The 14,601-nt window shown below is 41.7% G+C and overlaps 2 protein-coding genes across 4 annotated transcripts in view; one reads left to right on the top strand and one right to left on the bottom strand.

Annotated features, from left to right (window-relative positions):
- The window catches only part of Tbpl1 (TATA-box binding protein like 1), a 40,052-nt gene extending 32,799 nt beyond the window's left edge, over positions 1 to 7,253 (top strand). For both annotated transcript variants that reach the window (XM_004651189.3, XM_045157987.1), the window contains exons 3-7: positions 1,925 to 2,007; positions 2,154 to 2,217; positions 4,448 to 4,551; positions 4,648 to 4,742; positions 6,731 to 7,253. In XM_004651189.3, the coding sequence (XP_004651246.1) occupies positions 1,925 to 2,007; positions 2,154 to 2,217; positions 4,448 to 4,551; positions 4,648 to 4,742; positions 6,731 to 6,810 (426 nt within the window). In that variant the 3' untranslated portion in view covers positions 6,811 to 7,253. The remainder of the gene's footprint in view (positions 1 to 1,924; positions 2,008 to 2,153; positions 2,218 to 4,447; positions 4,552 to 4,647; positions 4,743 to 6,730) is intronic.
- A 1,668-nt stretch (positions 7,254 to 8,921) lies between these two features.
- Slc2a12 (solute carrier family 2 member 12) overlaps positions 8,922 to 14,601 on the bottom strand; it is an 81,649-nt gene continuing 75,969 nt past the window's right edge. For both annotated transcript variants that reach the window (XM_045157985.1, XM_045157986.1), the window contains exon 5: positions 8,922 to 10,865. In XM_045157985.1, the coding sequence (XP_045013920.1) occupies positions 10,712 to 10,865 (154 nt within the window). In that variant the 3' untranslated portion in view covers positions 8,922 to 10,711. The remainder of the gene's footprint in view (positions 10,866 to 14,601) is intronic.

Here is a 14,601-nt window from a genome sequence, read left to right as displayed (position 1 = left end):
ATAATCGGACAAATACCATGTTTTCTCTAATTTGTGGATCCTAGATTTTTTTATAGATGGACCATGTAAGAGAGAGAGTGTGTGTGTGTGTGTGTGTGTGTACATGCATACATAATAACAAGGCAGAGATTGGAACGAGGCAAGTGGAAGAGGAAAGCAAAGGAAAGGGAAGGTATGGGTGGTGAATATGGTCCAAGTACATGGCAATCCTTAAAAGAAACATATGAAACCCAGCACTTTGTACGGTATACATATTAACAAAAAGAAGAAAAAAGGAATGCATCTGAGGGCTTGATTTAGGCATATAAATAAAGATGGAATGGCTGGATGTGGTGGCACATGCCTTTAGTCCCAGCACTCAGGAGGCCTAGCGAAGAGGATCACTGTGAGTTTGAGGCCAGCCTGATACTACATAGTGAATTCTAGCCTAACAAAAACAAAGAAGAAGAAATGTCTATACTTGGTAAAATATCATCAGTTCTTATTACTGGAAACATAAGTTTAAGATGAATTAAATTTAATTAAAAATTTCAAAAGAAATCAGTGATCCACAATTAAAGATTCTCAAATTCATTAGTAACATTTTTCCTTTAAAATTTTTCCTAAAAAATAAATCAGGTGTCCTGACACACATCTGTAGTCCCACAGGAAGACCTTGAGCTCTAGGCTACCTAGAAAGACTGAGTCAACAATGCAAAACAAAACACAAATTTAACGTGATCAATCTGGTGGTGAGAGACAATAGATAGAGAATAAATTCACTGCAGTGTTGTTGGTTTATTTTGTGTGAAGCACGTGTCTTGATCTTTGACAAATCTTAAGTCTCCCCAGGTTCAGTTATGTTCTAGCTTGATATATAACATATAATCAGGAAAACTGAAAACATAGCAGTCGTTTTAAGGAGAAATGTTTGATCCACTTATGTTATTTTTATCTAGCAAGCATCAGTTTCATATAATGGGCATGTAATAAATATTTCTGTAAATGAAAAGCTGCATTGAAATTTGAAGTTCGCTGGGCATGGTGGCGCATGCCTTTAATTCCAGCACCTGGGAGGCAAAGGTAGGAGGATCACTGTGAGTTCAAGGCCACCCTGAGACTACATAGTGAATTCCAGGTCAGCCTGGGCTAGGGCAAGACCCTATCTCAAAAAAAGGGGGGGAGGGTGATTTTAAGTTCACATATTACTTTGTAGCTTAATCTTTATTTATATTTGTGGTATAGGAAACATAATTCCAGTATATAATTTTAAATCTCTCTCGTGTAAGGAATTTGAAAGGACTTTCCCTCCTCCAACACACCTCCTTCACATGAGCTTTCCATGTGGAATCTGAGTATGTTCTGGGCCTCAGAACCCCACAGCCTGTATATTGGTGGTGGGCCTGGTGTAGTGGCGCACACCTTTAATCCTAGCACTCCGGAGGCAGGGATAGGAAGGCTCACTGCAAGTTTGAAGTCAGCCTGTGCTAGAGTGAGACCCTGCCTCTAAGAAGAAAACAAGTAAGCGAGTGATTGGTTCTCTGAAGAAGTTACTAGCAGGGGGAGTTGAGACGAAATGGGAAGAGAGGTTCTCTATGGAAGTGACATCTGGTGAGACCCTAGGGAGGTGGGAGTATTGAATGTTCCAGGGACAGTCACAGCCTGTAGTGTGAGGAGGACTTAGGGTCCCAGCCGCGGGCTGCAAGCTGACTGATGGCTGAAGTGTTGTTCTGCTGATGCCACACCTGCAGGGGGAGATGGGCAGGCCTGTTCTTGGGTCTGCTTTGTTAAAAGCCCTTTGGGGTTACGAGCTTTGTGTTCAGCGCTGAATGTAGTTTCAAGATGGATGGCTTGGAGAAGAGTTACTTCAGCCTTGGAGAAGTTTGTCCATTTGCATGTCCCTATAGGACAGAGCCATATGTGTAAATTGATTTTTTTTTTCCAGAAAGTATTAATGAAGTTGAGAAAACCTAGAATTACAGCAACGATTTGGTCCTCAGGAAAAATTATTTGCACTGGAGCAACAAGGTAAACATTACTTGAGTTTTTAATTTTTATTGTTTACTCTGTTCTCTTGGCTAAGGAGATTTTCCTAGACTTAAAATGAAAACTTTGTTCTTCAATATAAAATTTACTTCTTATAAAACAGTAATCTTTTTCTTTCCTTAAAACAGTGAAGAAGAAGCTAAGTTTGGTGCCAGGCGTTTAGCCCGCAGTCTGCAGAAACTAGGTTTCCAGGTAACAGTCTCAAAAAACATCCACATTGCAAATATCTAAAGGTTTAAATTTTGTAAAAGTAAAAGTTTTAATGTAGAAAATTAAAAATTTCTGGGCTGGGGAGATGGCTTAGCCGTTAAGGCACTTGCCTGCATAGCTAAAGGACCCAGGTTCAGTTCCCCAGGATCCACATAACCCAGATGCACAAGGTGGCACATGCGTCTGGAGGTCATTTGCAGCAGATGGAGGCCCTGGCGTGCCAATTCAATCTCTCTCTCTCTCTCCCCCTCTACTTCTCTTTCACTCTCAAATAAATAAAAATAAAATATTAAAAAAATTTTTCTGAGAATGAATGTTTATGTTGAACTTTTCCTGGGCTTTTCAATACTGTCCTAAAGTGAAAATTTATTATTTGTAAAAGATCCTGGCTTTTCCCACAATTCCTTTCCATGAAGAGACTTGTTTCCTCACAAGTTAATTGCGTTTTGAACTTTAGTTTTTTTTTTTTTTTTTTTTTTTGTTTTTCGAGGTAGGGTCTCACTCTGGCCCAGACTGACCTGGAATTCACTATGGAGTCTCAGGGTGGCCTTGAACTCATGGTGATCCTCCTACCTCTGCCTCCCGAGTGCTGGGATTAAAGGCGTGTGTCACCATGCCCAGCTGAACTTTAGTTTTTTTAGATTGATAATTTTCAAGCATGCACATTATTTATTTTGATCATAATCCCCTCCCATGACTCTTGTTTCCCCACCGCCTCCACTGAATCCCTTCTTTATAATCAGTTCCTCTTCCCTCAGTAGACTGTAAGTTGAGAGGCTCCATACTGGGGTGAAAGGCTTAGTTACTTTTTTCCCTCCCTCCCTCCCTCCCCCTCTCTCTCCCTCCCCCCCCCCCCCCGTGTGTGTGTGTTTGTGTGTGTGTGTACACTTGGGTGAAAGGGTAGTGATAACTCACTCTCTCATATACACACATGCACAAGACATGGCTTTTGACCATCTCAGGATGCCAGGTCAGGGTAATGACTGGGGCACACTATGGGGTAGCCTCTCGTATGTCAAATTAACTGTCCTTGGCATGTCAGCCTCTTTAGGTATCTTATACATTCAGAGCTTGAATAAAATGATTAACTTACGTACGCTGGCCATGGTAGCACACACCTTTAATTCCAGCCCTTGGGAGACTGAGGTACAAGGGTCTCTGAGGGTTCAAAGTCAGCCTGGAACGCTCACAGTTAGTTCCAGGTCAGTTTGGGCTACAGTGCAACTTTGACTTGAAAAAAATAGGGTTTTTTTGTTTTTTTTTTTTTTTTTAATTATGATGGCCTTTCTAGTCTCCTGTGCTCCTCAAAAAGGTAGGCTCCTCAAAAAGGTAGACTGCTTGGGCCTTGGTTAAGATTGTAGAACTAGTGATGGAGGTAGAAGGAAGTGAACTGCTGATGGAGGGTGGTGGCTCTGGGGTACCAGAGAGCTCCAAAGTCTCGCCATCATGACATTTGTCCCCTTTCTGGCTTTCTGTTGCTTTGTGCACGTACTGAGTTGGAGAATGGTTATCTGTCTTTGCTTCAGGAGGAAAGAACTGAGGAAATGCTCAGTGCTAGAGCACTTGCCTAATAAGCACAAGGCTCCTGGGTTCAATTCCCAGTACCAAACAATAAAAAAATAAATAAGCTGGGCGTGGTGGTGCACGCCTTTAATCCCAGCACTCAGGAGATAGAGATAGGAGGATCACCATGAGTTTGAGGCCACCCTGAGACTACATAGTGAATTCCAGGTCAGCCTGAACTAGAGTGAGACCCTACCCTGAAGAACCAAAAATAAAATAAACAATTCAAGATGCTTTAAAAGTGGTTACTCATGTTGAAAGAATATACTTTTCAGCCTTGGAGCTTTTCTTAGCATAACACTGGGCATTTTACTCTGCCACCATAAAGTAAATAACATCTTATTGGCCCCAGAAATCTCATTGTACCTGGTTGACTATTAGAAAGCACCTGACTTTGGAGCCCTCTTGCATCTTCTGTATTCTAAAGTGATAGCTTTTCCATTTTGACCCCAGAGTAAAGGCCTGCTTTAATGCTTTCCTGCTTGCTTTAGTAGTTTCAATTATTATTTACAGTATTAAGATTAAATTATATGTAAAATTCAAGATACTAGATACAGTTTTAATTATGCAAATGTCTCATATCTCTTTTACTCTTTAATAGTGTTATTGGGCCACTTTTCAAAATAATTCATTGTTTTCTCTCTCAAAGGTAATTTTTACAGATTTTAAAGTTGTGAATGTTTTGGCAGTTTGTAACATGCCCTTTGAAATCCGTTTGCCAGAATTCACAAAGAACAATAGACCTCATGCCAGGTAGGTCTGCAGAGAACCATGAAAACTTAAATTCAGAGATAACTATCAGGCTATAAACACTTAGCATTAATTGTGATTTTTATTTTTTTAATGTAGTTACGAACCTGAGCTTCATCCTGCTGTGTGCTATCGAATAAAGTCTCTAAGGGCTACATTGCAGATATTTTCAACAGGAAGTATCACAGTAACAGGTAATCTCCAATATTAAAACCAAAGTTGTAATTCAGATTGAGTGATACAAGAGGTGTCCACTTCAAGACGGTGTCTGATTTGTTCCTGCTAGTTTCCACTTCTGCCCTTGAAACGGAGTCTCTTGGCTTTCTACACTGGGACCGTTACTTGCTTTTGTTCTTTCGTCTTACACCTGCTGTCTGTCTGCTTTCATTCTTCTGTCTCAGTGAGTGCTGCATGGTGTTCATGTGGTTGTATGTGTGTCACCTGTTCCCATGGCTGTGCTGATCTTGTGGGAGACAGTCTCTACTGACATTCAAGTAGTTTTCAGTTTGGAGCTATTAACAATATTCTTCATAGTATCATTTTTTAATTAAATTTATGGATATCTTGTACTTAAAAATACCCAGGGAGGGCTGGAAAGATGGCTTAGCGGTTAAGCACTTGCCTGTGATGCCTAAGGACCCTGGTTCGGGGCTAGATTCCCCAGGACCCACGCCAGATGCATAAGGGGGCACATGCGTCTGGAGTTTGTTTGCAGTGGCTGGAGGCCCTGGTGCGCCCATTCTCTCTCTCTCTCTTTCTCTGCCTCTTTCTCTGTCTGTCACTTTCAAATAAATAAATAAACATAAAACAAAAAAAAATTTTAAAAATAGCCAGGGAAAACATTTTATGAACCTGAGAATTCTTTTAATAAGCAAAATATTCATATATAATTAGTACCCATTTGTGATGTTATATGTATGATTTGTCCTGTCTTTGAATCTTTAAGAAGGTGGAAGAGGTAGCTTCAGGGGACTGGTCATCTTGTTAAAGGGAAGCATTAGATGCAGGATGGTTTTCTAAAACTAGGATGATAAATTGTACAGGAGCATTGCTTAGGGAGTCAGGCCCAAAATATGACAAAATTAAGAAAAATTTCTCTAGTCGTCTTGAATTCTGCTTTTCATCCTTTCAGTTCTTGGTGGAGAAAAAAGGCACTTATCAAATAAACTCTGGTTTTTAACTCATCCTACAGGTTTTTTCCATTTCCTGTGGGGCCATTGAAACCATTTGTCTAGGACCTTACCTGAATCTTAAAAATGGGTGGTATGGAGCAAGTTCTCAATGGTCTGTTTCTGTACCTTTGAGTGTAGATCTCTGAGAGGCCCTGAAGTCCCTACTAAGTATGCAGTAAAGTGAATTTAAAATACATATTTATTGAGTTTTGATAGTTAACCTCATAATAAATTGAGGATGTTGGTCTAATTCACCATGCACAATATACTTAAATCTGGACTGTCCCATGAAATGTTCACAACTCAAATGAACTCATACTGAGTGGTCCCAGGAGCGTTGTGTGAAGTTGCATTATATTGAGTCTGAAAGGAGAGGGCCAAGATGGAGCATGTTCATTACCTACAGAATTTGCAGTGAATGTAAGTTTTCATGATTTTTTTTTTTCAGAGGCAAGTGTGTATTTAAAGTGAAACCATTTTAAATATTTTTCGCTGTTTTCTGTGGCTGTTTAAATGTCAGGTGGGTTTTCAGGAGCTGTTCGAGACTTCTGTGGGTAACACATGTAGTATCACCCTGGCTGCCTCATGCACCTTCTATGACGAAGACACTCAGGATAGATGAGCACATTAGTACCAAACGTGGGACACAGAGCAGTAGTGAATCTGGGGACTGTAGACAAGACGGGCTGAGAGGACCCCGTCGGCAGCAGCTTTGTTGCAGTCTGCCGGGCTCCGCTACGTGGGAGCCTCAGCCAGGTTGGAGTCTAACTAGATGACGGTGAGCTCTGGCCCATTTGTTGGCTTTCCTTATCTTCCCGTCGGAGTGCAGGCTTTTGTGTCCTCCCCTCTTACATCATTGTGTATTTGAGATTTCTTGCCATGTCGTCTCTTGGCTCTTCTTAGCGTGCAGCATTTTTCTCTTCACCCGCTCGAAAGCAGGAGCCGTTTCTCACTGAGCATGAGGCGTCCCAGTGCTCCTTGTCTTAACCTGCTTCCTCGGTGTGTTACAGGGCCCAACGTCAAGGCCGTGGCTACTGCTGTGGAACAGATTTACCCATTTGTGTTTGAAAGCAGGAAAGAAATTTTATAACTCATCATCACTTCATTGGTTAGAATCTCTAACTGAGCACCTTTTAAATCCTGCTGCACATTGGACTCAAAGGAAAACTGGACCAACAGTAACTGAGGAGGAAGACTCGCAGCCCAGGGCTCCAGCGAGCGCGCCAGTCCCTTCGGATTGTACGTCCAACTTTGCTGTGATCTAAGAAGGAAGTTTACAAGACATGACTTTGCTGCTTTTACGAGAGGACTTTCTATTTATTTTCGCAGTAATTCTCATGTCCCACAAGCAGAGCCGTCACAATGTGCACTACCTTAAATTGTTTTATTCTTGTTATTTTTTTCCAGTTCGAGCTAATGTGTTTTATTTGTGAATAGTCTTTTACATTTTTGTATGCTAAATATGGGCACCAAAGAAACTGTAAAAGTTATCTTTTTCAATTGAATGTGCACAAATAAAAGTTTGAAAAAGTTCTCTTCATATCCATTCTGTAACTTTTCTTCCACAGTTCCTCTCAACAAAAATTGTATTCATTTTTTTTTTTAATCTGCAGGCTTAGACTTTGGCTGAAATGTATTGGGTTCTTTTTGAGGTGTATTTTCTGTAAATTATGTATATACTACATGTATAAAGTATCTTTTCATGCTCTGTTACCAAATATCAATTAGATTTTTTTCTTGCATATTGGAAATACAGAGATGTATATAAGCTCTAGATAACTAGGGTAGAACTTTATAGATACAGGATAATGTTTTATGTTGCTAATTTAATATGGAAAATGTTTAACAACTTTTAAAAATTAAGTTGTAGTTTTTTAAAGAGCGACCTCTTACTGGGTGGGTGTGAGCAAGAAACTGGACCTTGGCAATTCTGGAAAGAGCAGCAGAGTTGTAAGCACTGATCTCTGGTTGGTACTCAAGGTTCTAATAAGAGTCTGGTCAGTTGATGCCCTGTGCTGTTTTAATTAGAAGTGCCCCACAAGCTGCCTCAGTGCCACGGTAGAAGCGTAGTTTTACTTGAACTTAAAAGCCTTTTTGCAGGACCTGTCTTCCCCTTCACCATGTCTTAGTGAGGAGCCGAAGAGTGACTATAGCGTGTGGGATTGCTACTCGTGAAGTTACGATATGTATGCATTTATGCAGCAGGGTCCTGGACCACACACTGGCCCTGGGATAGAAATATGGGATCAGGCTGTACCTGTACACAGCTACATACACTGTGTGTATGTAGTATATTTAGTGTAACCAACAGTGAATGTACCTAGGAATAAGCTGGGTAGAGTCAATATCCCAACATACTCATAAAAAATCTGAATTACCAATATGTTTTGAAATGTTTGTAAAGGCTTACACCATACTGCAGTGAATATGTAATTTTATGTTGATGTTTATTTTCTTCTGAAAGCTTTCTGTATCCTTCTCCCTGCCTTTCACTCCTCAAAAATAAGGGCAAAGATTAGCTTTTATACTCACCACCTTATGAAAGTTACGTGTATTTGAAACCTTCATTTCCTTTCATATTTGTGTTTATTTGCTTCCTTTCAATACTATTAGGATATAAAAGTTTCTAAACACCAAGACTATTTAATGAATTACAGCTAGACTTCAAATTTGAGGTTTTCCCACTTAACTTCTAATTAATAATAAATGAACCCCTGTTTTGCAGTGTTCACAGAGAAATATAGAATGGGGGAAACAGTGTGTGGGTAAGGTATAGGTCCCAGTGACAGGTATGTCAGTGTTCAGATGACTTGGAAGCCCGGCAGACTCGAGGCGCTTAGTTTTTAAAACCATCTGAGATGCAAGCTACAAGGAACTATTGGCATGGCCAGGTCCGGATTGGGGCTGCTTTGTGAGTACCACCTGGCAATTTCTGTGGGTATTCCACTAAGCATTACTAAGCTGGAAAAAAGTGTGTCTGGTGTCTTTTTCTGGCTTTCCACTAGTACTGTAAATTTTTTTATATAAATAAAAACTGAATATATACATACAAATTATAAGTATTGCCCCCCCTCCTTTTTGTTTTTGTAAACGAGAAAATAATCTTGTGCTGGGGAGGGGTGGGTATTGGGTAAAAATTACTTGGAAAACAAAATTGTTCACAGACTCAAAAGAAAAATAGAATGTTTAAGACAAATTGAATTCATTAGTAATAAACCACTTTGGTTTATTTCGTGCCCATTTACCATGAATGGTTAACCCAGGAAACTTACACATAATGTCTAAAATTGAATCCTGTAACATTTAAAAAATCTTAATCTGGTGGGAGGAGTTCATGTTAATAGCCTGCCTTACATATTTAAAAATCTTGGCTTATAATTCAGCAAAGATGGATGATAAATTAAAATTGATCTTCTGCAGAATACTTTCCCTTCTCTTTAAAAAGAATACCAAAACATAATCAAGATCTTAAATTTACTTTTCTTGTGGCTTCTTCCTGCTATCTTTTGTTTTGTTTGGTTTTTCGAGGTAGGGTCTCGCTCTAGCCCGGGCTGACCTGGAATTCACTATGGAGTCTCAGGGTGGCCTTGAACTCACGGCGATCCTCCTACCTTTGCCTCCTACGTGCTGGGATTAAAGGTGTGCGCCACCACGCCCGGCACTATTCCTGCTGTCTGTCATCGAGGTGACATGCCATTACCAGGACTTGAGTGGCTCTCTGGAGTCAGATACTGTCACTTCACTGTTGCTCACACAGCCTGTCTTTCCACTGTTACAAGGGAATGATTCTATTGCACTGGGACCGATTTGGTAAGAAATTCCTGTGAACTGCTGGGCTTGGCCTTTAGGATTCACTTCATTTTTTTTAAAAAAAATATTTTTTAAGTTTAAATTTCTTGTGTGTTTTTTGTAGCTTTGTGTTAATTCAACATTCTTTATCATATATTTTCTATCCTATCCAAGTTCTACTGGGAAAATGCCTTTTTATGTCTTAAAATTCAGCTGGAAAAATAGCAAAGCAATCCATTGTATGGGTAAAGACCCAAGTTGCTGAGATGGCTGGCCACCCATTTCATTATAGAAAACGGGGAATCGTCTCAATATCTGAGTGTCATTTGTGGTGTCTGCATTCATCCACAAGTGAGTGTTGACTTCAGCCAGCCTGCCATGACCTGAGGTAGAGCAGTTCCTGAGGAGTGGAAGAATTGTGGGAAGCTATGAATTACTGTAAGCTAGGAAAGCCTTCAAGGAGACAAGTTGGCCTGGTAGCTTAAACCTAACTGCTGAGAGTTTTGGATAAATAACCTGATGGTCTGACTTCTCATGTTTTACTACCAGCTATTTCTAAATAAATATGGTCCCAGGATTTTTAAATTGTCTGTTCTGATCATTAAAAGATGGAAAGATGCTTACTATTCTCAGGAACTACAAAATGGTTTCTCTTAGCCTTTTAAAATATTACCATGAACATTGTACATTAAAATTTGTATTTCGTTATCTGAAAAAAAAGCTGCCCAGTCGCTGTGCTGTTGTCCCATGAGTTACTACTAAGATCTTGGCCAGGACATTGTCTTAATCTAGAATGTGTCGTTAAATTGTCCACATCGTGTGATTGTTTTTGCCCAAGACTCAGCCAGGAGTGTCTGTCCAGAACACTTGCATGTCCGAGAGTGATACTGACTAGCCGCCGCACACACACAGCTTAAGGCAAATGTTGGCCCCGTCACCAGGATTTAGGCTTGCGAAGGCTGCTCTGTGGAAGGTGAACGCACCGCACCTGCCAGTATTGCTTTGTTTTACCTCAGAACAAGACCTCACTGAGGGATGTGCCTGCCCCTGCTTAGCCTTTCACAGAGGTTCCTCCTGAGGAAGAGGGTTCAAAGACAACTGGATCATTTCAGCACGTCCCTTTAAAGATAGCGAGGCCTGCGCGGGCGCGGAGACAGCCTGTCTGAGCTCTGACGCTCTGTCCACCGGGGGAAAGGCCGGCGCTAGTCCTCCGGGGACGGCCTCCTGGGCTCTCGGCGCGCGCACAGCCTCTTCCTCTCGGCCGGCTGCTCCTGGGGCTTTCCTACTTGAAGCTGCGCTGGCACCCGCTCATCCTGGTGATGACTCATAAAACAAATGTTGTTTTTCACATAGTTCCTGAAAGAGAAAGAGGCGCTAATGAAAATGTCAGTCTTCATTTACAGAACTTGAAAGAAAGTGCTTATTATTTTAAAAATCGCCCTGGGGTGTTCATGTTTTAGTGAATGCAAAAGCGTTTTCATTGTGAAGCCTTAATGTGTCATGAACTTTGTTAGCTGTCAGGGACCTGTGGCCAATCTCATGCCGAGGTTAAGGGGCTGTGTCCCGAGAACACCACAGCACCCCTCTCCTCTCCAAGGGTGGTGGGTAGTAGTATACAGAAAGCTCACTGCAAATCCCATTTCATTTTCATTTCTCTAAATCCACCAGCCTGCCAGTATTTATATAGCTCCTCCATCTTTCCATAGCATACTCTTCTACAGAACTATTTCCACCAGCAGAGAGATATGCTTTATTGTTACCTTTATGTGAAAAACCTAGGGGAGGTAACCTGTTTTCAACTTCCCTGTTGCCAATCAACACTGACTTGGATGTGTGCCCAGGCAGTGTAGTAGAGTGGGTAAGGACTTTTCAAGGAGCTCGTGCTCAGGACAAGCAGAGGAGCATGTGATCTGAGGTGATAAATAGTAGGAAACAGAGAGAGGGAACAAGAAGGAAAATTGGGGGACTAGGTCATACAGGTGGTTATCTCCCTAAAGAGGTAACATTTGGTCAGAAATGGAAGTCTCATGAACCTTACAGAATGCCAGAGAGCTGAACATTTGGGCAGGGAAACTAAGTCAGTACTTGGGCGTGTGAGATAAGGGAAGGTACTTTTGGGGCTGGGAACAGGGAGATGTGTCATGATCTTGTGACAGGAGACACGTGTTTTCCATTCCTGATTTCTCAGTGGAACGTGGCTTAAGGACAGTGTCCACCAGAAATAGCACCTTACAGAATAGAAAAGTCAACTCACTAGTGATTTCAGGGTGCTCCTAAAGTCCTGCTTTAGAGTTAACATTCCTAAATCTAACATAAGACTGGGCAACGTAACTATGATTCCTCCAGACATGTTTAGCTTCTCGGATGCAGGAAATACTAAGCTAGGGGCTGGTTTAATCAGAGAAAGGTTTTCCTGGGTGTGGGAAGGAGGAGGAAGGGGCTACATGAAGTGACCTTGGTACGCCATGAGACCTTAGCACGGTTCCTGGGGCCTTAGATCCAGGCACTCACGGAGAATACCTTTGGAAGGGCCAACAGAGCTGTTGGACTGATCATGGGGTATGAAGGGGAGCTTCAGGGAAGACGAGCCGCAGCAAGAACAAGTAGAAGGCATTGATACCAAGTGAAAATAGGGTTGAGGTCATCACGGGTTCAATTTAGCATACTAAGCTGATCTGTTAACATGAAAAAACATGTAAGGAAGAGATGACTAGACAAGCCTCAAATTCTGTACAGATATCTAAGCTACAGAGAGAAACTGCAGGCACTGTCATGTAGATTGTACAAAGGTCATGACATTGATTGAGATCAGCCAGTGAGCGTGGTACAGAAGTTGGGACCAATCCCAAGCTCATAATGGGGCCAGTAAAGGAAGCTGGAATGAGACTGGGGAGATAGCAGACAGCCAGGAGTCACCACAAGGAGTGAAGCAACCATTTTCAGAAAGAGGACATAGTTACTTTGGTCACTAAGATGAGGAACGAGACTTGACCCCTGAGTTCAGCCAAGTGGAAAACACTGGGGTTGTCAAACAGCCCTATTCAGGGCAGTGGTGGAAGTCTCCCTGGAAAAGGTTCATGAGAAAAATGGGGGGAACTGACCACAGTATCAGCAGCTCTTTAAGAGAACTTTGCTATAAATAAAGAAATGGCAAAGTCTGGAAGAAAAACAGGATCAAAACACCCTTTATAAAAAGAAAAATAGGAGAGGCAGCTCAGTCAATAAAGTAAAGTGCTTGCCTTACAGACATAAAGACCCGAGTCTGATGCCCAGAATCATGGCACGATGGTGCATGCTGTCATCTCAGAGCTGGGGAGGCACAGACAGGCAGATCCCTGGGGCCCCACGGCAACCAGTATAGCCTACTTCGCTAGTGCCAGGCTAGTGTTAAGACCCTATCTTCAAAATAAATAAATAAATAAATAAATGGTGGACTGCACCTGAGAAGTGACATCTAAGGTTGTTGCACATGCACGCACACACACACACAGGATGGGGCAAGAATCCTATCAAGTTACTTTGCTGGTAAGTAGAGAAGTGAGAGGAAGCAGGAAGACTAGCTGGAGAAGGGAGAAGAGAACTGAAGGGTTGATGTCGCAAGAGTAACAGAGCTGACACTTGGAACCCTGAGGGATGGTGGTGTGAGTACAAATCCTAGTGTAGGACTGACATGGGCCTGGAGGACGTTCCCCCGAGATGGCGTCCACTTGCTCAGGCAAGTAAGGAACAAGCTGCTGCTGAGGCGTGAGCAGATCAGGGGATTTGGGGACAAAGGTGCAATCAGCAATTATCTAAGACAGACAAATTTGATAGACTAGGGACATCTGCCATCACCAGGCAGCAAGAAGGGCCATTTAAGGTAAGTGGTCATGAGTGAAAACAGGACCCCACGCTACCTGTGGGCTTCCCTGGCTTTGTCAGGTCACCTGGGCATGCCTTTACACAGAAGTCATGCCACTTCTCCTTGAAATCCCCTGCTCGCTTCCCGTAGCTCCTCACCCTGCCTGCTTCCTCGCACGGTCTGAACTGGGGCGCCAAGGCAAACCACTACAGCCAACTGGAGTCCCTGCCCTGACTGGAACAATTCAAGCCGGTTTCTGAGTGAACCATGCACCTGCCCTGGCTGTCTAATGTGTTCTCTGGCCTCATATCATCCTGGTTTGTCTCCTTGTGGGCCAGAAGGTATCTTCAAGGTTATCTCTCAGAAGAACCCCCAGAGGCTGTCCAGTGGAAAGAAGCCCCCATCTTGGTAGGTCTTAATCAGCACATTTTCACTGTCCTGAAAGCTTTTCCAGCTTGATGACATGGTCAAGGTACCTAAATCAGTGCCCAACACCTACTTAGTGCTCAACTAATATTTGGAATAAATTCATCTATATCAGGAATGGCCACATCATCATATTGACTGCTAAAAGTGAAAAGTAATTTAAGCCTCAACATGAAAATATTTGTAAGACAGTCACTTGTTTGTCTTGACCTAAGTCAGGGGGGGAAAATAAATAAAATGGCAGGTGAAAAAGCAGAGACATAGCCAGAACCCCATTGTGAGCTTGTAGTGAGCGGGGCGGATATTCAAAAGAAAATCCTTTCCAATTACATTATTTCAGGTAGCTTTCCTGATCTCTCAGTTGACTCACTGTTTATTTTCCAAGGAACCCAACATCCTTGCAAGAATGTTTTCTCAGCTTTGTAAAAATAAGGGTTAAATAAGAAAACTGACTCCAAATATAACAGAGGAAAACATTCAGCCGTGTGTTGTATCAAATTTGAAGTTAATTTGCTATTATAAATAGTTTCCGTTCTTATTCCTTAGACAATTCTATTGGGATTTGCACATCATGGCTTGTTTCCCTGGTGACAAAAGCTGATTCATTTGTTTTATTAACTTCTAAATTCCAGAAGACTCCCTCGGCTCAGCAGTGGTCTTCTATAGTCAAGTTCACTTCCACTTCTAGTATGTTCCATGGGCTTTTCACTGCCCTACATTCCCACATAGTTAATGCCATAACTTATCAGTATGAAAACTTAACTTTTTGTCTCTAACATTTTTATTTATTTATTTATTTATTTATTTATTTATTTATTTATTTAT

The sequence above is a fragment of the Jaculus jaculus genome, chromosome 9, assembly GCF_020740685.1.
Source record: "Jaculus jaculus isolate mJacJac1 chromosome 9, mJacJac1.mat.Y.cur, whole genome shotgun sequence".
NCBI lineage: Eukaryota > Metazoa > Chordata > Mammalia > Rodentia > Dipodidae > Jaculus > Jaculus jaculus.
The sequence above is the reverse complement of the archived record's forward strand: the minus strand, read 5'-3'. Positions and strand labels throughout refer to the sequence as shown.